Source organism: Macaca mulatta, chromosome 4 (assembly GCF_049350105.2).
Source record: "Macaca mulatta isolate MMU2019108-1 chromosome 4, T2T-MMU8v2.0, whole genome shotgun sequence".
In the NCBI taxonomy this organism is placed as follows: domain Eukaryota; kingdom Metazoa; phylum Chordata; class Mammalia; order Primates; family Cercopithecidae; genus Macaca; species Macaca mulatta.
This window is the reverse complement of record NC_133409.1, coordinates 66,919,151-66,946,135: the sequence shown is the minus strand read 5'-3', so window position 1 is coordinate 66,946,135 and position 26,985 is coordinate 66,919,151. Positions and strand designations below refer to the sequence as shown.

The following is a 26,985-nucleotide window of genomic DNA, read 5'->3' as shown; positions in this document are numbered from 1 at the left end:
AGAAAGGGGACCCACAGGTGAGGGATGGAGGAAGACAGGAACAAAAAAGCTGGGGGAGGGGAGAATGAGAAGAATGAGGAAGAGAAGCAGCAAATGTAACGCGCTCAGGGCCATGGGAGAAGTGGGAGCAAAATAAGAACAAGTTAGTTGGCTGGGACTGAGGCAGGAAATCCTTCAGAAAGAAAAAAGGGTCTCTGCTCAGTTTAGATTCTTAATTTTTTAAAAAAATCTTACTGTGCTGTACTTTGCATTTCAAGTCATGGGACTCAGCTGCCCACCTAACTTCAGTGGGCCGGGGTCTGCAGCTGGTTAAACATGTTTTCTGTAAGGGGCCACCAGAGGCACAGGGAGCCCCATATGTATTTTTGTCCTCACCCTAAGGACTAGAGATGTCCTTTTTTTTTTGGACACAGAGCCTCCCTCTATTGCCCAGGCTAGAGTGTAGTGGTTCGATCTCGGCTCACTGCAACCTCCGCCTCCCAAGTTCAAGCGATTCTCCTGCCTCACCCTCCTGGGACTACAGGTATGTGTCACTACACCTGGCTAATTTTTGTATTTTTAGTAGAGATGGGGTTTCACCATGTTGGCCAGGCTGGACTTGAACTCCTGGCCTCAGGTGATCTGCCTGCCTTGGCCTCCCAAAGTGCTGGGATTATAGGCATGAGCCACCATGCCTGGCCGGGACTAGAGAAGTCTTGACCTAATTGCTATGGACCAAATATCACTACCTCAGGATACAACTGATGATGTAATAAGTGAAAACATAAATTGTGAAATTTTACTTTCCCTGAAAGTCATCAAAATACTTCAAAAAGTACACTGCAGAAAAATGTATGCTCCCACTGCTACACCATTATCCCAAAATGTAATTGCATTTTCCTCTCTGAAATGATGACTGACAATATTTTCATTATTTTTAATCTACTGTCTTTAAACTATCACACACTTTGATACAATTTTATCCTCTGGTTTGGACTTGGCCCAGGCAGTGCTTGAATTTCCCCAGGATGCCAGCAGATGGCACTGTAGTTTCTTTATTCATCTTGCTGTAGTGAGTAGGATTTTGTTTTTAAAATTTCACAAGTTCACCACCTAGATGCTGGCCAAAGAATAACAAGCCCATGTTTCATAAGAGCGAGGCTCCCCAACTCATCAAATTTGCAAAGGAGGAAAATGACACCGTACAAATTTGGATGCAGTGACTTTCTCCCTGCAAACAGAAGCTGGCATAGAAGCAATGCAAAATGCCATCTCCTTTCTCCCTGAGACTGATTATTAAAATTCATCCAGCAGGAGCAAAAATCAATGATATAACCCAAGTCCAAATGTGGATGGCAGCAGGTGGAAGGGGCCATTTACTGATCTCCTGGTGGAAGAAATAATGCTCAGGCGTCAGCTCCAAAGAGGCCTCCCGGTAGTACCTCCTTCCTCCAGCCAGATGCCCCAGGCCTGAGGACAGTGGGTGCTGGAGGTGGATCTGCTCTTTGGACTCATCTTTTTCATTGTCAGTGGGCAAAAAGGATGAGAACTTCAGCATGAATTTTGATGACCAGGGAGCAATAATTAATATTCTGCTGTGCTTTAAAAATCCATTTAAACATAATTATCATCAAGTACTGGATTTAACGTCTCAGAACTGAACCTTAGCAAAAATACTTGTTCATCAGTAACTCCTACTATTAAGACCCCAAACCTGCTTAAGTGTCAACATTTTTCCTCAAGATCCCTAGACTGCTTTAGCTGTTCCTGAAGGCAAAATTCACTTAAGAAAATTCCTACATTAAGGAATTTATCAATCCCATTAAAAAATAATAATTTGAGACAGTATTCTCAGAACTGAACTAGTTTCTTTCCTCCTACCTCTGTCTTTAACAAATTCTTTGCTAAATTGCTTTGTTATTCATTTTCACTCATTCTTTCATTCAGTATTTATTTATTCACCTCTCAGTAGGAGTCATGCATCCTCTGAGGTCCTGAGAACATAGCAATAAACAAGACAGATTCAAGGAGGGTGACTGCAGAGTCAAGGAGTGAGGAGAAATTGAGGTGATGGGACAGAAAAGGTTTATCTGAGCAGAAACCTAAATAATGAAATAACATTCACTTCCCCAGATGGGGAAAGCTGGGCAGGGGAACAGCAGGGGAGGGAACAAGAGGTCCCCTTTGGACATGCTAAGTGTGCGGTGCTTATTAAACATCCCTGTGGAGACAGTAAAGAAACAGTTGGAAATGCGCATCTAGAGCTGCAGATAAGAATTCGTAAGTGACTCGCATACTCTAAGCTCTGAGCCTGGCTGAACACTCTGAAGACTGAGCTCTGGGCCAACCCGATTTTTAGGGGTCAGAAAGAGAAGGTGAGGCCCAGCAATGAGACTTAGGACGAACAGCCAGTGGGAGAAGGAAAAGCAGGCAGAATGTTCCTTTACCTTTCTGGCTAGAATATTATTAAACTCCATTTTACAAAAATTATATTGCAGCTGGGCACAGTGGCTCACGCCTGTAATCCCAGCACTTTGAGGCTGAGACGGGAGGATCACCTGAGGTCAGGAGTTCGAGTCCCGCCTGGCCAACATGGTGAAACCCCATGTCTACAAAAAATACAAGAATTAGCTGGGCGTGGTGTAATCGCGGCTACTCAGGAGGCTGAGGCAGGAGAATCACTTGAACCCAGGAGGTGCAGGTTGCAGTGAGCCGAGATCGCACCACTGCACTCCAGCCTGGGTGACAAAGTAAGACTCCATCTTAAAAAAAAAAAAAAAATTATATTGCAGCCTCACACTCCACACAGTGGAAACTCTAGGTTGCCATATTTTCTTTCCCAGTGAGCCTACTGCTTTACAGTGGAGATCCTCGTAAGACCATAGAGTAGGAGGAGGAACACACACAGGTCAACATGAAATTCTTTACACTTGTATGGAATTCCACCTCTCAAATGCAAAACTTTCATTACCCCCCCATCACAGAATAGGACTATCAGTGAGACTGAGACGGGAGTGATGACATGCTTGAGGTCCAATCGTGCTGGGCAAGGGCATAACTGGGCTTGGTGGCCACGTCTCTGACTCCTGAGTCCAACAACTCACCCTCTTCCCCAGACTCCTTCTCATTTGTATAACAGAATTCCAAACTGTATACATTCTTTAACAGGATGCCTCTTTTCTATTATTTAAGGGATAGACAGAAAGGGGATACCGTTATATACTGGCCCAGCTCTTAAGTAAATTGCTAAAATGATACTCAGAAGAACTTGCAAAAACAGAAAGTTTTCAACACCAAATCTGACCATGGTCTATGGAAGTGTCAGAACTAAAAGTTCCAAGAACACTTTTTAGGAATTGACTATCTGGCTATTGCAAGACCCCCCTATCTGCTTCTAGAAGGAAAGGAGGCCAAATACCATGGCTCAAACTCATTTTTCTTCTTCTGTTTATATACAAATAGTCTAAGTTACATCCAGACAAAGATAACTCTATCTCATTTCTACATACTGAGTCCAGTACACTAGAAGAGTGCAATGAATGGTCAAGCATAAAGAAATTCCTAAAATACACTTCATGTTTTGGCTTTGGTGAGCTGTCCAGAAATTTCATTATAACCAAGAAAAAAAAAAAAGAAGAAGAAGAAGAAAAGGAAAGGAAAGTGGTTATAACCTAATTTCCAAGAAAGGAACATATGCTATATGTTACTGGAAAACCTGTACTTAAGGGATTTTCAGAGTTCCTTAATCTTGAGTCTCAGGAAATCAACTTCTCCATTAGTTGATTTCCTGCTGAATTTGGAATCTGGGCTTTTGCTGTGTCTGGGTCTTTTCCTGCATCATCCCAGGCCTGCCAAGGCAGTCCCAAAAGCCAGTAGCAGCCTTTTCTCCACCATTTCAAAAAAAGAGCTGACACATCTGTGCTACTGAGTTGTGTGTATACAGGGGGAGGCAGGGGAAGGTTAAAAGGTTGAAGGACTTATGTTAATAAGTAGTTAAGATTTTCATTTTCTTTATGTCCTACTTAAGTAGGATAACTCTGTACCTTCATATTTTGCTTCTTTCATGACAAATCACTTCATGGTAAAGAAGTAATTTCTCAATTTAATATTTCTTTCTATCCTTTGGGTATCAAAGGTATTTTTAGCATACAAACCTATCTCTCTGTTTAAGAGAAATAGACAAGAAACAAAATTCACTAGTTGCCATAAAAACTCAAGAGTCACCCTTTCTCCAGCCACAGGGCCAGGACTTGGATGATGCCAGCGAGACACAGCTGTAAGACGTACTCACTCTCAGAATCTGGCAGGTGCAGGGAGTGAGTTGCCTCCTTAAATTCCACGCCCTATGCACCTCTCCTGCTTGGCCCCATGATTTAGCTTGTGAATTCACTGGCTGAGACAGAAAAGCAATTCTATTGTCAAAATCTGGCATATTGTTAGAACTCCAGGAATATTCAGTATCAATGACAACGTGGGTGACATTTTGTCAAGCCGGTCAAAACAATCCCCATACAGGTTTTTTCTTTCATTTCACAGTCTATTCCAAGCCTGGACTTGCTGACTTTTTGTTATAAGGTCACCTTTATAAATGATTAAGGCAGGTGTCTGCAGTACCAAATCCAAGACAGTGGCCTGACCCGGCACACACACTCAGGAGTCAGGCAGAACTAGGGGTAAATGACAGTGCTGCCACCAATCTAAGCCTTGACTGGCTTTCTAAGAGCAGTTGTGATGATAAAAACAGTACCCCTTAATGGATTGTTAAGAGGATCACATGAAACAGTGAATGTTAAGAGCTTTGCACAGTGTCTGGCACTGGGGAAGCTCCAAGGAAATGTTACTTCTTATAACTATTCACAGAGTAGTCCCAAACTGACAAACTGTCTTAGTCTTCTCCATCGGACTCGCTGTTCTCATCCCACCAAGCATTGCCATGATGTATCTCCTATTCTAGATTCTAAGTTTCCAAATCATTAAGGCTCCTCCTTGTAAATTATTTTATCATTAACCTCTCTCAAATAATTGAGATGGACACAAGGATTTCTCTTTTACTTCCCACTTTATAAAAGCAATTTGTATGTTTTTTAGAATTACAAAAAACAACATGCATAACGATTGAGCATGATGTCAAAATCTCTCTATCCAATGGATGTTCAGCACATTATTTCCATTATTCCCATGTTATTATCCTACTGGTTTCCTTAAGCAGTATTTAGCTTATTGTGTATGGCACATTGTCTACTAAATAATTTTTCATTGATGCTGCAGAGCTTTTCAATATAGGCACTTATATCAAGGGAAATGTCTTGGGTCCATCAATTACCTCAATTATCATTAACTCTCCAAAAGAAATGGCAGGATTTTCAGCTATGAAGTGTGGATGTTGTCTCTAAACAGTAATACCATCTAATCTTTAATTCTGGTTCAAAGAGGACTTTTTGCCCCATAATCCAAATTCTCACACTTGAAGGTGCTAAAAGGACATTGAAAGATCTGAATTTTCCAACCGTGAGTTGCAGAATTTTTACTTTTTCTACCCCACCCTCTTTGTATATCTTTGATTTACAACTGCCATCAGAACCACTTTAAGTCAGCCTATTCCTTCTATAGAAGATGTCTCAAAAGGGCATCTTGCTCAGAAAAATAAGGAGAAAGACAGCTAATTTAGACATGCAGCATTAGTTCTAATGACAATCACCTTTGTTATCCTTCAATCCCCTGCTAATTGTATTAGACATATGGAAGTTGTAGGTAACTAAATATTATCTTTCCTGCTACAAATCAAGCCTGACTCCTTTTGTTCTGTCTGTGATAGAGATCATGAGCAGCTGACTGGTACCTCCATGTGAAGGATGTCTCAAATGCTGTCATAAGGCCACTACCCAGGAAGTGGCACCGCACAATGAATGGCTCAGAACGTGGGTTCAGGAGTCCAAATGCCAGCATTCAAAGCCAAGCTCTACCCGCTACTGATTACTAACTCTGGGCATGTTACTTAGTCCCACTGATTCCCAGTTTCCTGTTACGCAAAATAGAGACAATAATGTTACCGATCACATAGAATTTTTAGAGTTTTCTGTGAGTTGTGACTTTTACTGTACTTACTACATGCCTACACATGCTAAGCACTAAACAAATTAAATAAAATAAGTTAGCTGTTATTAGCGGCCTTTTTTCCAACCGCTCTACTTATGAGCCAGGGCATCCTCAGTCCTTCTCCAAATGTACTTCCATTTCTTAACTTGTAAGGGATTGGTTCTCTGGCACCTCGGGAATGGCCAACACGCTCTCCAGGCCAAGGACAGGGCCCACTCCTGTTGACTCTAAAAATCCCTCACAAAGGTGCAGTGAAAGACATTTGTGTCCTTTCATTCACCAACTGGTGACTTGTACTGAAAGTTAATGATGCGGGTCACTGGCAGAAACTTAAAGAGTTCCACGTCTGAAAAGCAGCCAAATACCATCTCTCCACAGGGGAGGCCCATGGCCTGGTTGTGTCTGGGCCACGGCCTCACTAAGGCCAGGACTATCCAAGTCCAGCAGCGATGTGGGCTCGAAGTAGGGAGAATCAGATCTGGGATGGGATTCAGTCATCCTCTAAGGTTTCCAAAAACCCCTCAGTGGGTCTTCTCTTTTCCATCTGGGCCATATTTTTCTTCATTTGTGGCTTCATGGGTCTGAACTGTCTAAGAAGTTGAGATAAAATTGCTCCATGAATGCCAGCTTTGATACTAACAACACTATTGATAGTAACAGCATCTATTCCAGCACTATAAAGTTATAAATGCCTCCCCAATTCCTTCAAAGTTAATAACTAATGTTCAGAATAACCCCATGACATATGCTAGAGGGCGTGTGTGTGTGTGTCTGTGTATGTGTCTGTGTGTGTGTGTATATATATATATATAATTTTTTTTTTTGGAGACAGTTTCTTGCTCTATCACCTAGGCTAGAGTGCAGTGGCACAATCATGGCTCGCTGCAGCCTCTACCCCTTGGAGTCAATCAATCTTCCTGCTTTGGCCTTCCAAGCAGCTGGGACTCCAGTTGCATGCCATCACGCCCGACTAATCTTGATTTTTTGTTTTTTGTAAAGACATCTCATTATGTAGCCCAGGCTGGTCTTGAACTTCTGGCCTCAAGAAATTCTCCCAGCTTGGCCTCCCTAAGTGCTGGGATTACAGGTGTGAGCCCCCCCTTTTTTTTTTTTTTTTTTTTTTGCAATGAAAGGTCATACAAAAAGGAATCAGCAACTGACCAGTTTCATACACAATCAATGATTCACTGTTTGCTTGGTATAGATAATAAAGCTCTATGCCAATGGATGAGGAAACTGCACACAACATGGCCCATACCTTCCAGGTGTTTACAAAACTCAAGAAGATCTTACTGAAATATAAAAATAGTCAAGCTAGTTGCCTCCCATGTCAATATCCAGTTCATTTTCTTTCTTACTTACAGAGTCCCAATTTTGTTTGGGGTAGCAGTATACCTTGCTAAAATACTCACTTCCTCGGACTCCCTTGCAGTTAGTTGAGGCCAAGTGTCAGTGTCTGGCAGGGAAGAAATACTAGAACTTTATGGTGAGATGTTTCTAAGAAAGCTAGTGTTTCTATGACAAAAAGGATTTACTCCATCTACATGCCTTTTGCCCGGCTCTTCCCATTATCCCTCCTGGAACAGACATCATTTTATCATAAGGAAGAAAGTTCCATACTAAGGATGGTAGAGTAGGAGAGGGAATAATTCCCAGAGCAGCTGCTCAAGTCTTGGAAAGCCCAACTCCAGACTCCCTGCTATATGAGAAGATGTCCCCATTGTCTAAACACTGAAGTCAGGTGTCAGTTACATGCAGGTGAATATAATTGTAACAGCTTGATATCGTTTGACTCTGTGTCCCCTACAGAGGTGGGACCTGGTTGGAGGTAATTGAATCATGGGGGCGGTTACCCTCATGCTGTTCTCGCGATAGTGAGTGAGTTCTCACGATAGTGAGTGAGTTCTCATGAGAGCTGATGGTTTTATAAGGGGCTTCCGCCTTCGCTGGGCACTCACCCTTCTCCTTCTTGTCATCATGTGAAGAACGACATGTTTGTTTCCCCTTCTGCTATGATTGCAAGTTTCCTGAGGTCTCCCTAGCCATGTGGAACTGTGAGTCAATTAAACCTCTTTCCTTTATAAACTACCCAGTCTCGGGTATGTCTTTATTAGTAGCATAAAAATGGATGAATATGCAGTTAGTGGTTAAGAAACGAAAATGACTAACTTCCACAAAGCATTGGTCTGGCTTACCAAAGTATATTCATATATCTCATTGCATTTCAGGCTCACAGAAACCCTGAAAAAAACTAGCCTTGCTGTATGTACGAAGAGACTCTGGCCTGGGGTCTTTATGTAAGTGACTTGTCCAGGGTCACACAATTAGTCATTGTAAGTCACAGAGCTGGAGATTAAACTCAGCTCTTCAGACACCCAAACCAATGTTTTTCCCACTAAAACTTGAGCTCCGTGGAGTCAAGGGGTTCACCAGTCTTACTGATCACGGTACTCACAGTACCTGGAGCAATACTGTGAGCCCAAAGCCAAAACTGCAGTGTCTCTAATTACTGGTATTGAAAGTGCAATTTAAGTTTGAAATGTGGCCCCTGGAGTCTGTGGCTTCAGATCAAATTCTGACTTTTGATGATTCTTCAGTAGGCATACAAATTAAGGAGTGAAAAAACGGGGGGTGAGGGGGCTTGAAATTCTGCTTTTTCTTCTGGTTTTGATCTAACCAGTAAAAACAAACGCCTTCACTTTATAGCCTCACTGTGAGTTTTAAATTTTACTTAGGTCTTCTTTTCATCTTAAGAATTACTAAATTATTGTCAAAAGTAAAATAAAATAAAACAAAACAGGGTTGTAGCCATTATTTTCACCACAAAAGCTAGTTATTATAAAAATGAGAAAAAAGGTAATTTCTTATGAGCTTAAGCAGCCTACTAAAAAGAAAGTACCTTTGTTAACATTATATTATTATTATTATTGTTATGAGACACTCTGGGTCTCACTCTGCCAGGCTGGAATGAAGTGATGTGATTACAGCTCACCGCAGCCTCAACCTCCCCAGGCTCAGGTGATCCTCCCACCTCCTCAGCCCCCAGATAGCTGCGACTACAGGCGTGCACCACCATGTCCAGCTAATTTTTGTATTTGTTTTTGTAGAGACAGGATTTTGCCATGTTGCCCAGGCTGGTCTCGAACTCCTGGGCTCAAGCAATCCACCAGCCTCTGCCTCCCAAAGTGCTTGGATTACAGGCATGAGTCACTGCGCCCGGACAGTGTATACTATTAAATGGCTTCCAATTATTTTGTAAATGGGGCAAAATTATTCGTTTGCTCTATTTCCTTTATTAAAATTTCCTGCATATGTGTAATAAATATAGGGTCCAAGAGAGGCTTTTCTGCAGAGAAATGTGGCTAAGGCTGGAGGGGGGCCCTCTGGAAGGCCCTCTGGCTCTCTGTTTGCGTGAGGCAGACCCAGGTTAAGAGCTGCTGTGAGAATGGGCTGCCACACACTGGGGTAGCGTGTATATGGGGTCACTGATCCCCACTGATATGGGCAGGGAGGGTCCCCTGCTTTGAGTATTTTCACCAAATGTGCAGGAACCTAGGGGGAAAGTGAGGCAGCAGGGGGCCGGTCCTCACCAGCCTCAGCCTGGGGTGGGGAAGGGAGTGGGGCAGATGGGGAGGAAAGAGGCTCCATTCAAGGACCTCCTCCTTGCGTTTCCATGGCAATGGCTCCGGAAGCAGGTCAGGACTTTCTCAGTGGAAACAAACAGTGGCTCCTATTCACCACCCCTGAGGCCTGCTGGCCATGCAGGCCATTGTGCAGCCTGGACACAGAGGACCCTGGAGGGATGTGGGGCCTGCGGCTGCCGCTTTTCTTCTGCCAGCTGCCCTGGGGGCAGCAGGGGAGTCCAGGGGAAGCAGCCCTGAAGGCCAAGGCTGGAGGCACTGCAGGCATGGAGGGCCCTTCCTCTCCCTGCAGAGCTCAGTGACCAGCAACCCCTCCAGACCACTGCTGTGGGAGCCACCCACCTGCCCTACTTCTCCCAACGGGCAGCATGGACATGCGGCAGCCCTGAATCTGCGTCCAGCCAGCGGCAACCACTTCAGCCTTCCCCTGCCCCACTTCTAATTTATTCACAGACATGGCTGATGGAACATTTTTATATGTTATAAATACTATGAAAATGGAAACTCAAGTTTTCCCATCTTCTCAGATCTCATTTTTAAATTCCCAAGCATCTCTGTCACTTCCATGCGCCCTCCACACCTGGACTCACTCCAAGTGGACCCTGTCCTCTCATTCTTGATCACTCCACTCACTGATCTCACCCTGCCCTCAGATTACTTCACGTCCTTCCCCTTCGGGCGCTGTGAGCGCACCAGCACCTGCTGGAAATGATTCAGACACCAGGAAGCTTTCCAAGGTCACCGTGATGATGAAATGACCTCTACCAACATCAGCTGAACAGCCCCCAACTCGACCTGTGCTTACGATGCGGAGTAGAAGCCAAGAGCTTAAAGCTGACAAGACACTGATCTGGGTGGTGATGAATAAAGCCAAGCTGGCTGCTTAAGAGTCTCCTGGGAAACTTCTTAGAAGCCTCCAGGGTTCCACATCTGGAGATTGAATGCATTAGGTCTGGGCAAGGCCTGAGGATCTGTCTCTCCAACAAGCTCTCCAGGTAATTGTGACATGCAGATATGCTTGGAACCACTGGCTTAGCCTAGGAGAGGCCGGGGATCAGAGTGCCCATCTTCATTATCCATTCCCTCCTCGTATCCAACACCTCCAAAATAAAATAAGCAACACTGCAAGTGAGATGTTCAGAAAAGAATACGGAGTAATACAATAAAACAAGTGGCCAATACTTTTCAAGCATTATCCTGACTTGTAAGGCTTTATTTGGGCAAAGCTTTTAGATGAGAGACTGGGGACTGCGTTGTCTCGACACCAAGCATTCCCGACCTGAAGGAGACACTCCCTGAAGATTCGACGAAGTAATGAATCAGCCGGTGGATAAAAGAATTCAGAAAGTGGAAGCGGAATAAAGAAAGGCTTGACAAGGCCTTTAGACCTTCCAGATCTCTCCCTCCCTTCACAGTTCTCCCTGCCTCCTGGGAGGCACAAAGTTCACCTCCTCACGCTGAGAGTGATACATCTAAAATACAAAGCCCATCACCAGGAAATGCCTGAGCTGGCTCTGAAGGCCTTCCACCAGCTAGGCCTGGGGCTCCACCACCTACTCCCCCAAGATGCTGTGCTCCCATGGCTTTGCACACCCTTTCTTCCACCAGGAACTTCCTTCCTCTCTGCTTCTGCCGAAGAGAATCCCCAGTCAGCCCTCAGGTGCTCACTCCTATGGGAACCTGTAGCGATTTGGAGTCTTGACACTTTAGAACAGCTGGATTACATTTCTCAGAATTCTCTTCCCTGCATAGTTCCAGGTTAGCCTAGACCACAAGAGAGATTTTACATGAAACGCAGAAAGTAGCTCTTTTCTTTCCATGCTTCATGGCCACTGTGGGCATGGGGCCCTGCTCTAGCTGTTATTGTTGGTCCTCTGGGTCAGGGGGTGGCATGGGGCAGTAGCTGGGCCCACACGCTCACATTCCTGCTGGGTCTCCTTCTCAGCTCCTCAGTTCTGGGCCTGTGATGTGCGGAGCTCCTGAGGAAGGATGCCAGCAACTCCTGCAGGCCCTCTGCACCTGCAAAGCTGAAGCCTTGCTTGGAGACGGTGACTGATGGCATGGGTGTCAGCCCGCCCTGGCAGGCTGGACTTTGTCCTTGCTCTCTTCACTTTGCAGGCATTGTTTTTGCTGAACTGCCCACCCTGCTGACTTCAGGCTGTACCACCTGACATAGAAGCAACAGCCTCACCTGGCCTGTGCAGCCAGCATGGGCTGTGATGCATGAGGTCAAAAGCTCATAATAAAGTCCTTATTCTATCTTAACATTCTACTTCTCAAATAGAACCCTGACTGATGCCAAAATACAGGGTCCTCAGCACCATGCCTATCCCCCAAGTGGGGTTCACCATCCCTCCTTCTGCAGTTCCCCTGCCCTGATAGTTTTCACATTGCATTATAAGCATCTTCCCATGTCTTCAGATTGTAAGAGGACAGCTATCTTACTCATCTTTTCTATCTTACTCATCTTTCCAGGGCTTACTACTGGATAAACGCTTATTAAATTAAACTTCCTGAGCTGCCTGGTCCATCACCAGTCTCTCTGAGCATACCAGTCTTTGATTGTACCTGTACCTGGGTAGATGAGACGCGGTCTGGCCCTTGCAGATAAACAGAGCTGGATTCAAAATCCAGCTCTGCCTGACTCAAGGTCTGTGATCTTGCTAAGTCACTGACCTTTCTAAACTTTGGTTTCCTTAACTGTAGAATGCCATCTGCATTATAGACTTGGTAGGAGAATTAATAAGATATGCAGGGAGCACTCACTAAGCCGTAGGTGTGAGTCTCCCCATCTTCCTGCCAGTATAGGAATGATATTTATTTACTGATAGCCTCCAACCACCACCCTATCATTGGCCTAATATTCTGTTTCTTCTTATGCAAGAGAGAGAACAAACAGCAGTCACCTCCATATATTAAACAATTCCTGGCAGCGGCACCTGTCCCCAGCCATCCCAGCAAGAACACACACAGCCTGCCACCGGCAAAGGACACAAGACAGACGTGCAGACTCAAGCTGTGTCCGGGTGGGCTGGTGGCTCACTCACCAGACAGAGGGAAGGGCAACGGAGTTTCCAGTTGGGAACAGCTGAGGAGAAGGATTCTGGACCAGCTGCTCCTACCCCAAGCTCCTGCATTCTGGAATGCTGAGCCCCTCAAATATGCTGTGCAATGGTGCACGCGTGCACACACACGTGTGGACACGGTTAGGCCTGCACAAACACATACTTCAGCACATTGCTACCACAAAGGCTCTATGAAAATAGCTGTTGTTTCCCTGCTGCCCCCGTGTGAGGCATCACAAAAGAAACTAAAGGTCATGGGGGAAGGGCATATTTTAGGGAACCATGGTCACTGATGAGCTCTGTGTGTATGGCACGGTCTGCTGAGCCTGAGAAGAAACACCAGACTCACTGCCCTCACCAGGGGCAGCACCGCACATTACAGAGCGGGTGAGGGAGGGAATGGCAGAATGTGAGCACCTATCGCCTGCCAGGCTGTGTGCTGGGCATTTCACAGCACCACCCTTGAAAACAGCTGTTTTTGTGCCTGCTTTATTGAATAGAAACCTGAGGCATAAAGGATTCGAATAACTTGTTCCCAATTCCACAACTAGCAGAGCATAAACTCACGCTCAGATTCTGTCCAGCTCCAGAGCCTACACCAGCTACAACATAGTGGGACATGCAGAGTCCAAGCTACATTGATCGGTGCAGGGCATGCTTTAGACTGGAGCAGAAAACGAAAGACGGCCTGAGCTAGAAGGACCCTGGAGACCACCTGACTCACACTCCTCACCATGCCCACGAGGGAGCTGAAGCCCAGAGGATAAAGTGGCAGAGAGGACGAGTCACAGATGGACGAGCCTCCTGGCCAGTGACCTGGCCCTCATGCCCTCAGCCTCTACTGATTAAGGCAGAAGGGTACCTACTCTCATAATAACACCTGGCTCTTGGGCCAGTCCATTTGTTTTGTGAAACCTAAGTTTGCTGTTTTGCCTATGCTTCCCACCCTGGTGCGCCTGAAGAAAACAAATAATGGTGGCTCCAGTTGCCTTTGGTTATCTTGGTGACGCTCTAACAGCCCATGAGGACTGGGAGGACGCCAGGCACAGAGTGAGGGCACATCCACCTCCGTGGGGCAGAAGCACCCCGAGACCCACTCTGAAGGGCATGCCTCTGCGTGACGTCCTCACTCCCATATACAGACAAAAGCCCCAGGTGCAGGGCGCACACACACATTCCCCAGGGGAAAACATGGGTGTCCCCACCCTACACCATAGCCCCGCCACAAACAGGATGTGGAGACAGGATGCATTCATGTCAGCACCAGGGGACGTGGCTTGACCTGGATTTCCTAAACTCACAGACCTCATCGGCCCTTTTCACTGAATCTGGTCTACTTCCAAAGGAGGACTGATAATTCCACAGCATGATTTTCTAAATCACAATATTATGTATGAGTTTCTTGGTATTGCACCTTCAACTGAAGGTATTATGTAGTCCGTTCTTTCTTCCTTTCTTTCTTTTTTTCTTTTAAGAGACAGGGTCTTGCTGTGTTGCCCAGGTTAGTCTCGAACTCCTGAGCTCAAGCAATCTTCCTGCATCAGCCTCCCGAGTAGCTAGGACTATAGGTGCAGGTCACCATGCCCAGCAGTTGTTTCTATTTTAGAAAAGGAAAATCTAGGGAGACTTGAAGCAGACTATGAAACAGAATCCAGTAAGAAAATGGGGGCAACCGTCAGAAAAAGATTTGGCAATTTATGGAAGCTACTATTCTGTTAAATGTTTATTTACAGGTGTCTTTATAATGTTAATATTTACAAGCGGAAAGCACTTTTTATTCATGCTCAGTCTGGGGAGACACTGACACATGTTGGGTAACAAGTAAGCTCAAGGTAGCTTCTCTGAAATTCCAGTCCTGGGAACAATCCTTCTGTAGCCCTATTTCAAAGAACTAGGGGCATTCAATGAATTCAATGCAAGTACTAAATGAGCACTTGCTCTGTGCAAACCACTATCCTGGACACTGAAGAAAATCAGAAGACTGAGCTCTCAGCCTCAGGGCTCATGACTATGTTGGTTCTTCTGGGATTAGAGAAATATACAAGTGGCTCAAGCCACAGGAAAGGCATGAATGTGGGCCAGACAAGATAGATAACAGACAAGATTACCAGGCGCTTACTGCGCTCTTTATGGCTTAGTAAGTGAGGTAAGCACTACAATTATCATCTTCATTTTATAATTGTGGAAACTATAAATAGAAAGGTCAAGTGACTTGCCCAAGAGTTGCAGAGCTGGTAAGATAGACAACCTGGATTTGAACCCAGAGAGTCTGGTACCAGGCAGGGCATCTTAATTCCAAGGCTATAATGACACTCAGAATGGATTGAGATGTGTGTCTCTAGCTCTGGGAATTTAGGCAAGCTAATGAGTCTCAAATACAATATATACCTCAATGAGTTTATACAAAAAACAACAAAAAAGAGATAACATATCATGAGAGATTCGCACAGTACCCAATATATAGACATCACCTGAGAAACCATGTTATGATGATGTTGACAACAATGATGATATGATACGTGTTACGGTATGTTAAGAGACATCAGATCCATGGAAAATACTACTGGAGTCCAAGGAGAGGAGAGGATACAGACAGTGAAGAAACTGAGAAAGCACTCAAGGAGAAACAGCCTTTCAAATAGGACCTGAAGGAAGGAAATGCTTCCAAGGCATGAAATTCAGACAGCCAAGGGGGCATTTGGGTAATCATAATATCTAGTTGGGCTGGAGTAGGGGTTATATGAAGGTATGAGGTTATTGCTGGGGAGACCCAGCAATAAAGAAGGGTCAGGGATGTATGTAGGGGCACTGGTTACCAAGGTGAAAACCTAGACAGGTCCTAATTTATAGATGTCACTGGGGAGAGCTGGGCATCCCCTCAATGAGACGTGACCTGAGTGTATTTTAGGGAGATAAATCCAAAAGCAATTTCTGGAATGCTCTTTAGTTCATGAAAAGAGCACTAAGGGTCTCACTTGGAACAATACAGATTAAAAATACACAGAGGGTGCTATAGTCTAGGTATGGTCTTTCTGTCCCCACTGAAACTCATGATGAAATTTGATTTCCCGTGTGGTGATGTTGGGAGGTGGGGCCTAGCAGGAGGTGTTGGGTCACAGGAGCAGATCCCTCATGAATGGTTTACTGCCATGCTTGCGGTAGTGAGTTCTCACTCTCGAGGGCCTGGATTAATTCCCGTGGAAATGGATCGGTTACTGAGAGAGTGGGCTGTTACGAAGTGAGGTTATTCTTCTTGTTTGGTCCTGGCTCTTCACAGCTGTCCACTTCCCCTTTGGCTTTTTTCACCATGTTATGACCCCACAGGAAGGCCCTCCCCGGAAGCCAGGGCCATGCTCTTGAACTTCCCAGGCTGCAGAACCCTGAGCTGAATAAACATTTTTTCTTTAGAAATTAGCCAGTCTTGGGCCGGGCACAGTGGCTCACACCTACAATCCCAGCACTTTGGGAGGCTGAGGCGGGTGGATCACCTGAGGTCGGGAGTTCCAGACCAGGCTGACCAACATCGAGAAACCCCCATCTCTGCTAAAAATACAAAATTAGCCGGGCTTGGTGGCACACGCCTGTAATCCCAGCTACTCGGGAGGCTGATGCAGGAGAATCACTTAAACCTGGTGGGTGGAGGTTGCAGTGAGCCAAGATTGCACCATTGCACTCCAGCCTGGGCAACAAGAGCAAAACTCCATCTCAGAAAAAAAAAAAGAAAGAAAGAAAAGAAAGAAGGAAATTAGCCAGTCTCGGCCAGGCACGGTGGCTCACACCTGTAATCCTAGCACTTTAGGGGGCTGAGGAGGGTGGATCACTTGAGGTCAGGAATTCATAACAAGCCTGGCCAACATGGTGAAACCTTGTCTCTACTAAAAATACAAAAATTAGTTGGGCGTGGTGGCACATGCCTGTAGTTCCAGCTACTAGAGAGGCTGAGGCAGGAGAATCACTTGAACTCAGGAGGTGGAGGTTGCAGTGAGCCAAGACTGTGCCACCAAACTCCAGCCTGGGTGACAGAGCAAGACTCTGTCTCAAAAAAAAGAAAAGAAAAGAAATGAAATTAACCAGTCTCAGGTATTCTATTATAGCAACACAAAATGGACTAAAACAGAGGGAAACAAAGGAAAAGTTATAGAAGTTGAAAAACAGGATTTGGCAGTTGACAATCTGGGGTCAAGGAAAAAAAGCAGGACATCACAATGAAAAACCCTGGGTGACGGGCAGAAAAGTTACTCAAGGATACAGAGAGGGAAGTATGGACAAAGAGCAGGTGGTTAGAGAAGGGTCAAGAGGAAGTGGTGAATTATGTTATATGAATGGGCAGTTTGGGTGGCTGAGATGTTAGTGAGCAGGCATTTTTCAGCAAGAGGCTGTAATAGGCAAGCTACCAGATTGCAAAGGTCAGAGCTAGAGAGTTAAATCTACAATGGGTACCTAAAGAGCTCAAAGCCATGGGCACAGGTAAGAGCCTTGGGAGAGCTCACAGGCTGGGTAAAAAGCCTGGGATGCACTCACAGTAAGGGGTGGGCAGAGCTGCACAGAGTGCACATAAAGGAGGAAAAACTCGAAACTTGGTGGCAAAGTTGCTGCCACCAAGGGAGATGAGAAAAATGCGACCTGAGGAAAAGTCAGCAGGACCCAATGCAACAGGGACTGCACATGGGGAGAGGTCTCTGGCTAGGTTCCTATAAAGCCATTGACCTCTGAAATAACATTTCATCAGGGAATGAAGACTGGAGCCAGGCTTCATGGGAGAAGTTTAGCAATTAGGGAAAGAGAGAAACAGAAATAGAGTCTGGAAGAATGGCAAGAAGATTTTTCTAGAGTAAAGAAGACCTAAGCATGTTTGTGCATGCTCAGTCACTCAATTGATTTATTGAACATTATGGAATATCTTCTGTGTGCCAGGAGAGAAGCAAAAGATCTAGGGCTCAAGAAGTTCAGGGTGGAAGGTGACAAAACACACACACACACACACACACACACACACACACACACATACACACACTCTCCACTGCAACAGGAGCAGGAGAGTCCAGGGGGTATAGAGGCCAAGTAGCAGGCCACTTCACCTCAAGTCTATGGATTAGGGGAGAATTCTGGGAGAGGCCAACTCCAGAGCTGAGGTTTTAAGATTGAGTGGAGCTTGCCCAGGGAAAGGTCAGAGGGCGGGCGGTGGGGGATGATGGTGAGAGAGCGGGAGACAGAGCATCCCACTGAAGGAGCAGCATTTCCAAGGCTCAGCATGCCATGGGAGAATAGGGCCTGTTGAGAAACTGCAGCAGCTTTTGCTCTGCCTAGGGAGCATGTAGCAAGGGCTAAGGTGGCCAGGTAGGTGGATGGCAGACCACAGAGGAGGAGGAGGATGAGGAGGATGAGGAGGAGGAGAGGAAGAGGAGGAGGACAAAGAGGAAGAAGAGGAGGAAGAAGAAGAGGAAGAAGAGAAGGAGTAGGAGGAGGAAGAGGAGGAGGAGAAGATCAGATCAGAGATGCAGGCAATCCAGAGAGCAGCAGATGATCCAAAACAGGGAGTTGGAGGGACTGCAACAGGCACGTGTGTGCTGGGGCTTCTTCCCTGCAGTCAGAGGAAAGAGGGTGAAGACAAAGATCTTTGAGAGGGAAAAAAGGAAAGCTGACATAATCAAAAGAGTAATCAGCTTGCCAGATAAAACATACCTGAGAGTAAAGCATTGTCCAAGGAGAGTTAAGTGTCCGCATAGAACATTTATAAACTATATTCGATCCTCTTTATTTAACCACAGAACACTGCTCTATTAGCCTTCTCTCCTTTTAGTTACCTTCCTTTTCCATCATGCTATACATTTTTGGACTTTTTTACCATAAAATAGTTCAAGTGTAGCCACAGATAATGAAAAAAAGTGAAACTAAATCAGTGACTGTTCAACTCCAGTGAAAGACTTAGTAGAAAAGACGTTATAAATATTGGCTAAGGTGAAGTTTTGAGATTTATTTTGGACCTTCCTGCCTCTACAGATAAACAACCAGGACCCAGCTTATATCTGGATAAGGGTAGAATTTGCTCCTACTTTCAAGGGAACTCCGAAGTGTAGGTTTTAACTGCTGCTATTTATTTGATGCTAACGAACACGATTTGCCACTAGCCTCTGTATTTGCATAAGCAACGCATTCTAAGGACTTCGGAATTATAGCTCTGTGGTTAGGGTTATGGGTTCTGAACTGGGACCAAATCTGTGTACTGCTCCTTAGTAACTGTGTGGTCCTGGGCAACTTACCTCTGTCCTTTAGTTTTGCATTTGTAAATGGGAATCATTCCATTTGTCATCTCATAGGGTTTTTGTATTAAATGCATCAATGTTAAGTGTTTAGCTCAGTTCCTGGCACATAATAAGAACTCAATAAACATCACCTACTATTATCTGCTTATGCCTTTTCAATTTTTAGTCTATATAAACTACCCCATGAAGATTTCCTCCATAAACATATTATGAAATAGCCAGGTGGCCCTCCCTACAGTTGGCTTCCTTGGATGTAATGACAATAAAAAATCTTGACACACAGCTTATTTGTCAGACATCTAGGCAATTTTCAGATTCCTTTGTTTACATGCATACAAATAAAAGTTTAACTTTTCGTAGAAAATACTGCTAGTCTCCTATACGATGTCTATTCACCCTCTTTCCTTAAGAAAAGAACGCTGAGCTGGGCACAGTGGCTCACGCCTGTAATCCCAGCACTTTGGGAGGCCGAGGCAGGCGGATCACGAGGTCGGGAGATCGAGATCATCCTGGCTAACACGGTGAAACTCCGTCTCTACTAAAAACACAAAAAAATTAGCCAGGCGTGGTGGTGGGCACCTGCAGTCCCAGCTACTCGGGAGGCTCAGGCAGGAGAATGGCGTGAACCTGGGAGGCAGAGCTTGCAATGAGCCAAGATGCGCCATTGCACTCCAGCCTGGGCAACAGAGCGAGACAAAAAAAAAAAAAAAAAAAAAAGAAAAGAACCCTGGCTGGGCATGGAGGCTCACGCCTGTAATCCCAACACTTTGGGAGGCTGAGGCGGGCAGATCATGAGGTCAGGAGATCAAGACCATCCTGGCTAACACAGTGAAACCCGTCTCTACTAAAAATACAAAAAATTAGCCGGGCATGGTGGCAGGCGCCTGTAGTCCCAGCTACTAGGGAGGCTGAGGCAGGAGAATGGCGTGGACCTGGAAGGCGGAGCTTGCAGTGAGCCGAGATCGCGCCACTGCACTCCAGCCTGGGCTACAGAGCAAGACTCCGTCTCAAAAAAAAAAACAAAAAAAGAACCCTATGTTGTTTAGGACAGCAATGTGCTCCATTAAAAATGCTCACTTCTCTAAACTCCCTTATAGCTATGGTGGTCAAGTGACCCAATTCTGGGTCCCCCTTCTTTGCTTTATTTTTATCTGTACCACGACTTTAAATATGTAATTTTTGTTCTAGTATATCCCCCTGCCTTCAAACGTAAGCTGCATATAAGCTTGTGACAGCTCTGTCCATCACTATATCCTGGGCCCCCTGAAGGCTGCCTTCAACAACAGGTTGGTCAGCAAACAGCTGCTGCATGAGCAAATGAGTGGCACACACTGGAATGTGGTGGACAGGGTTTCTAGGAAAGCTCTGCAAAGCACATGGTTTAACCTCGGGACCTACTGCCTTCTTCCCTGCCTTCACCCTGCTTTTTCTTCCCACCTAGAAGATGCAGCAGCCACTTTAAGGCAATGACAGCAAAGAAAAAGAAAGAAGAAAAAAAGAAAGCGATCCAGCCATCTGGGTTTCTGAAGGCCGACTTGAGTCATGGAGCCAGCCCTGGACCCATTCATGGAACGCAGATGTGTCTAAGGAATCACTATTTGTCAGGTTTTCTGCGACTCGTAGCTAAACTTATTTGTCATAGTTATAAAGCTATTTCCCAGCACCCTCAAGAAAAGCCTTACTCTCTAAATATTCTTGAAAGTCTCTGGTAATAGAAAATTAGTTAATTTTACCTGTTCAGCCAGTTGACACAAATCCAAGATTGAGTAATAAAGCACGTATGTCAGAGGCATTTGAACCAGAGCACTTCCACCTTGAACTGGGGCTGGGTAAAATAAGGCTGAGACCTGTTGGGCTGCATTTCCAGAAGGCGAGGCATTCTTATGACAGAATGAGATAGGACGTTGGCAGGACTGGTATCACAAGATACAGGTCAAAGATCCTGCCGATAAAACAGGATGCAGTAAAGAAGATGGCCAAAACCCAACAAATCCAAGATGGCGATGAAAAAGTGACCTCTGGTCACCCTCACTGGTCATTATATGTGAATTATAATGCATTAGCGTGCCAAAAGACACTCCTACCAGGACCATGACAGTTTACAGGTGCCATGGCAACATCTGGAAGTTACCCTATATGGTCTGAAAAGGGAGGGACCCTCAGTTCTGGGAACTGCCTGCCCCTTCCCCAGAAAACTCATAAATAATTCACCCCTTGTTTAACATATAATCAAAAATCAACTGTACGTCTACTCAGTCGAGCAGCCCATGCCACTGCTCTGCCTCTGGAGTAGCCATTCTCTGGTTTCTTTACTTCTCTAACAAACTTGCTTTCACTTTACTCTACGGACTTGCCCTGAATCCTTTCTTGCACAAGGTCCAAGAATCCTCTCTTGGGGTCTAGATTAGGACCCCTTTCCAGTAACAGATAGTCTCATCAATAAACAATGTAGATAGATACAAACAGAAGAGGCTCAAATGAAAGCTCTCTTGGCCTTCATTATGAAGTAAGAAAACAAGGATGAATGGGGACCCCACCAAACTCATGACAAGGTAGGGAGGGTCTGTTCTTTCTTTCCCCCACCTACTTACCTATCACCTACCTACCAACCTACCTCTTGTATACGCAGGTCAAGCACATCTAGAGGCCAGCAGCCCCACTTGGCAGGGGCATCTATAATAGATGCTGAGATGCCAGGTATGTCGAAAATCTCACTGCTTGTCTCTCTCCCTCCCCACCTTCTGGGTCAGAGCTAATTTCCTGTAACTTGAGACTTTAAACCCTGTTAAATGCTAAATACTGCCGAGAAAAGTGATGTTATTTTTCAGAAACAGACATTTGAAGCATAATTAAGGCCAGATATCTCCCTTGGAATAGGTTTTAGCTGGGCGAGGAGGAGGGAGGCGCGCGCACTGGGGGTGCCTGAGACAATTTGGGAGACTGGATCTGCGAGGCAGGAGTCACAGGAGCAGTGCTCAGCTTCCACACTGCCTCCTTCTCTGCATTTCTGCTTCTAAGGGTGGGCCCCTGCAAGTCTTGCCCACATGTGTTTTCTAAGTTCTCTTGTTTTTGTAATAAAAAGCAGAGAAAACTTCTGCCCATAGAATACCACTCTGACGCAGAATGATATTTTGGTTGGCAGAGACTTTTGCAGACACCAACCAGACACAGCCAACTGGTTCGCCGGGTCACCCTTTGAGGCTCCCATACTCAACGGCAAGGCTCCCAGCAAGCATTTTGATGTAAGGGAATAGTGAGATTGTCTATTTGCATCTTCAAATACAATTAATAAATTATTCAATAGAGACAAGGCATCGAACCTACTCAAAATATAATCTGACCTAAGAGTTTCAGAGTGATAGATCTTTAAAGGCAAATGAAATTTAAACACAAAATCTCTTGGGAGATTTTATACAAAATAATCATCAATACAAAAATAAGTATCACCCTTTTGCAACCATCACAGCAACACTGATTCATGCAAGAATCATGGAAAGAATCTAAAACCATTAGGTAAAAGTTTGATGATGATAGTTTCACGGTCTCAGATTATCACCTCACAATATATACATATATATTCACTACAAAGAAGAAATCGTAACTTCTCAAAGAAAACCTGGCAGATACCGCCTTAACTGAATGACCGAAATTAATATCACTAATAATGAAACAAACGGACATCACGGGCCCCCTGATGTAATGCACTGTGGAGCAAAAAAAATCAAAAAACAAAACCAAATAAATGCTAAACAAACACTTCACCAAACAACTAGCTTACACTCTGAAAAATGTCATTATTGTCAAAGATAAAAGAAGGCTAAGAAACCCTTTCAGATTAAATGTGACAAAAGACATGACACCAACATGCCGTGAGTGATTTTTTTTTTTTTTTCCTCTAAAAAGTGCTGGATTGGAAAAACAGTGCTATAAGAGACATTATTGCGACAATTAGAAAAACAATTAGGGCCAGGCACAGTGGCTCATCCCTGTAATCCCAGCACTCTGAGAGGCCAGGTGGGCAGGCCATTTGAGGTCAGGAGTTCGAGACCAGTCTGACCAACATGGTGAAACACCTTCTCTACTAAAATACAAAAACAAATTAGCCAGGTGTGGTGGCGGCTGCTTATAATCTCAGCTACTCAAAGAGGCTGAAGCAGAATAGCTTGAACCCAAGAGGTGGAGGTTGCAGTGAGCCGAGATGACGCCAGTGCACTCCAGCCTGGGCGACAAAGCGATACTCCCTCTCAAAAAACAAAAAAACAAACAAAAAAAAAGAAAATAAAATAAAAAGAAAAACTTGAATAGAAACTGCATATTAGAAAAAGTTATTAAGTTTCCTGTATTTGGTCATTATACTATATTATTCTGTAACAGAATGTTGTCCTTAGGAAATATTTGCTTAAGCATTTAGGGGTGACAGTCGTGATGTCTACCATTTATTCTCAAACAGGCCAGCAGTAATAATAATTAGTGGTGGTGGTGGTGGTGTGTGTGTGTGCGCATGAGAGAGAGACAGAGAGAAAGCTCAGGAGTGTGCAAATGTCAACAACTGGTGGCCTACGTGAAGATTACATGAACATTCACTGCACAATTCTCAATCCTTGAAACTTTACTGTAAGTTTAAATTTATTTTATTACTTTTTTCTTTTGAGATGGGGTCTTGTTCTGTCACCCAAGCATGATCACAGCTCACTGCAACCTTAACTTCCTGGGCTCAGGGGACCCACCTGCCTCAGCCTCCCGAGTAGCTGGGACTACAGGTGGGCACCACCACACCTGGCTAATTTTGGGGGGCTGGGGGCAGGGGCGTGGTGTGGATCAGAGACGGTCTTACTATGTTGCCCAGGCTGATCTCAAACTCCTGGCCTCAAGTGATCCTCCCACTTCAGCCTCCCAAAGTGCTGGAATTACAGGCCTGAGCCACTGCACCCAGCCATAAAAATTTTTAAAAGACAGTGTTTTTAAGTTAAAAGCAAAGGGTAGCATAGTTTTCAAAAGCCATTAACAGAGAAATAAAGGACAAAATGTTTTTAAACTTTCAAATTGTTTAGAAGCACATTAAGTTTGAACCACTTAAAATTACAGAGGCAAGATGACAATATTACAAAAGAGGACAGTGGGTGTGTGTTTGAATTTTTTCGTTAACCTCAGAGGAGGCCATCAGTCTCTCTCGGCCCCAAGAGCCATGCCACATTTTACTAAGTAAAGGATATAAACACGGAAAGAATGACTCTCCACAACTGAGGGGAAGAAGTACTACCCAGCCTAACTAAGGTTAGTACAAATTTGGTGAGTCACTTCCTCTTAGGAGGAAGAGCAAACATTTCTTGTTTCCTGAAGGATTCAGAGATTCTGAGGGAACACCTGAGCTCTCAGCCTGAATCATGCTACATAAGTAATAAACTAGGGCAGGAAAAGCTACGGCCCATTCACTCGATGCTTCTAGCCCTACCACAGTACCTCCAAGTTCAAAGTCAATGTCAACTTGAGTCTTTTTTGTCTATTTCAGCCTCCACATTGCCAGGTTCCTGGGAAGAGGCAAGGTAAGCAAAACAAAAAAAAGTTGATGGATGTGCACAGTTATCCTCGCACCGTGAGTGGGCAGTGGCCTTGGTTTGCTGTGGGACATTACCCGCAATGTTCCTCAGTCCAGAACCAAACCCACAAAGCCTCTTAAGTTTAGAATTATAGCTTTCTGGCAAAGCAGCCCTCCTCCCTGAACCGCCTGTGCCAGCAGCACACACACGTGGATGGATTAGGCAAAGCTGTGCTCTAAAGCACACACACGCTCTCCCCAACGTGTGCTTTGCATTCCAGAAATACTTGATGCCTAAACCACTTCTATGCCTCCCTTGGCATGAACGTACAAGTGGCTCCATGCCAAAGGAAGCGTCTGTTTAGAGATGCGGACTTTCTTTAAATTTAACACGGAAGATCACAAATAGAACATTCTAGCATAATGATGATGCAATAAAGTAGAAAAAGAAAAGGTTTTAGAAAAAAGATTCTCTTTGTTTTTTGTCTTATTTATGTTGCCTAAAAGAAATACTGAAAACATAACATGAAACATAAAATTAGCTTCTATGAAAGTAGAAATTACAGGGCCCAAGTTGGGTCAAGGAAGCAAAAACATTTCCTTTAACAGGAAAGGCTAGGGATCATTTGCCATTTTTTTACACACACGTTCATTGCTGTTTTAAGGTCACCTACCAAAATGAGGTGCAGAAGATGGGTTTTTAATCATTGGTTTATTCTGGAACATAGTACATTTTATTTTTGTATCTTGCTTCTTGATAACTTTTATCCTATATTAAAAATTAATGTAAAAGATGAAAATCCATCTTGGTTAATGCACCTATCCTTTCCCTTTCTCTTTTATTTCCGGAGATTTATTTAGGGTGTATTCACAATAGGCAGTGTAAAATCAGTAACGCTTCACAAAATCCTTAGACATCACCAACTGCATTACAAAACACATTCTTAGCCACCTAGATACATACACATGCATGCAACATGTTAAGGAAAATGACATCCAAGTCCATAGTACATACGCACACGATCGCCTGTTTGATTTCCGTCAGCATGGACCTAAAAGACACCTTCTTGGAAAGTGATCCTGGGCAGAGGGAGAAAGACTTACTTTCTTTCCACTTCTGGTGTTGACACGGCGCTACAGAAGCCAAGCGACTCCTACGAGAGAAGATTCGTATAGTCAGTGTGGTCAGAGCAGCAGGCTTCATCTGATTTGTACAGAGTGTCACTTAAAAAAAAAAAAAAAGGCAGAAGCAAAACTAGATGATTAAAGTCATTGTGCTTACTTCGATCTGGGACCGCAGCTGAAGTGACGTGGGGCTAGCGTCGGGTTTCTCCTAAAACAGAACAGATGCCGGTTTAACGGGACTTCCAAACATGTCACACACGAGAAAGACAAATAGACATGTAAGAAGAGAGGGGAGGATTCGGGAAAGGTTAGGGTATAGAGTGGGAGGAGATGGCAGAGATAAGAAGATTTTCTGGGAAAACTAAATACTTTTAAAATGAGAGCTCTGGCCCCCTAAGATTGAACTATTTTCCAAACTTTGCCGCCAGACTCTGCTGACAATTTTATTGCAGAAGAAAAAAAAAGCACCTTTTCAGTCAAGGGGACTGATAGTTCATGGTGAAATAATTCTGTGGATATACTTAGTCGGTCACTAGGACACTGAATTTACTGCCACCCATTTGAGTTTAGCTGTTTTCTAAAGACACTAGAGTTCCAATCCAATTTTTTTTTTTTTTTTTTTTTTTTTGAGACGGAGTCTAGCTCCGTCACCAGGCTGGATGCTGGAGTGCAGTAGCGCGACCTCAGCTCACTGCAACCTCCGCCTTCTGGGTTCGAACGATTCTCCTGCCTTAGCTTCCCGGGGAAGCTGGGATTACAGGCAGGCGCCACGATGCTTAGCTCATTTTTGTATTTTTAGTAGAGACGGGATTTCACCATGTTAGCCAGGATGGTCTCGATCTCTTGACCTTGTGATCTGCCCGCCTCGGCTTCCCAAAGTGCTGGCATTACAGGCATGAGCCACCGCACCCAGCCCCAATCCAATTTTAAAGTTCTAAACGTATTCAGAGTACTTAGTAGCTTAGGAGAAGTTGTTAATGTCTTTAGGAAGTTGGGAAGCTAACTGAATGTTATCTTGCAGCCTTAAAAATCACTATACTTCCTAACACAAATGAACTGACCTATCTGGAAATTTAAAAACAAACACTCTTGGTATTGATTTGATAAATGAAATATAAATACTTGATATTAAGATGCACTGAGGCTGGCACAGTGACTCACACCTGTAATCCCAACACTTTGGGAGGCTGAGGTAGGTGGATCACGAGGTCAGGAGATCGAGACCATTCTGGTCAACATGGTGAAACCCCGTCTCTACTAAAAATACAAAAAAAAAAAAA

The 26,985-nt window shown here is 44.5% G+C and overlaps 1 protein-coding gene across 3 annotated transcripts in view; it reads right to left on the bottom strand.

The window, feature by feature from the left end:
- Positions 1 to 26,985, bottom strand: part of SASH1 (SAM and SH3 domain containing 1) — a 366,232-nt gene that overhangs the window by 85,280 nt on the left and 253,967 nt on the right. For all 3 annotated transcript variants that reach the window (XM_078001231.1, XM_028847194.2, XM_028847193.2), the window contains exons 3-4: positions 25,863 to 25,913; positions 25,685 to 25,734 (exon numbers count right to left, since the gene is read on the bottom strand). In XM_078001231.1, coding sequence (XP_077857357.1) covers positions 25,685 to 25,734; positions 25,863 to 25,913 — 101 coding nt within the window. The remainder of the gene's footprint in view (positions 1 to 25,684; positions 25,735 to 25,862; positions 25,914 to 26,985) is intronic.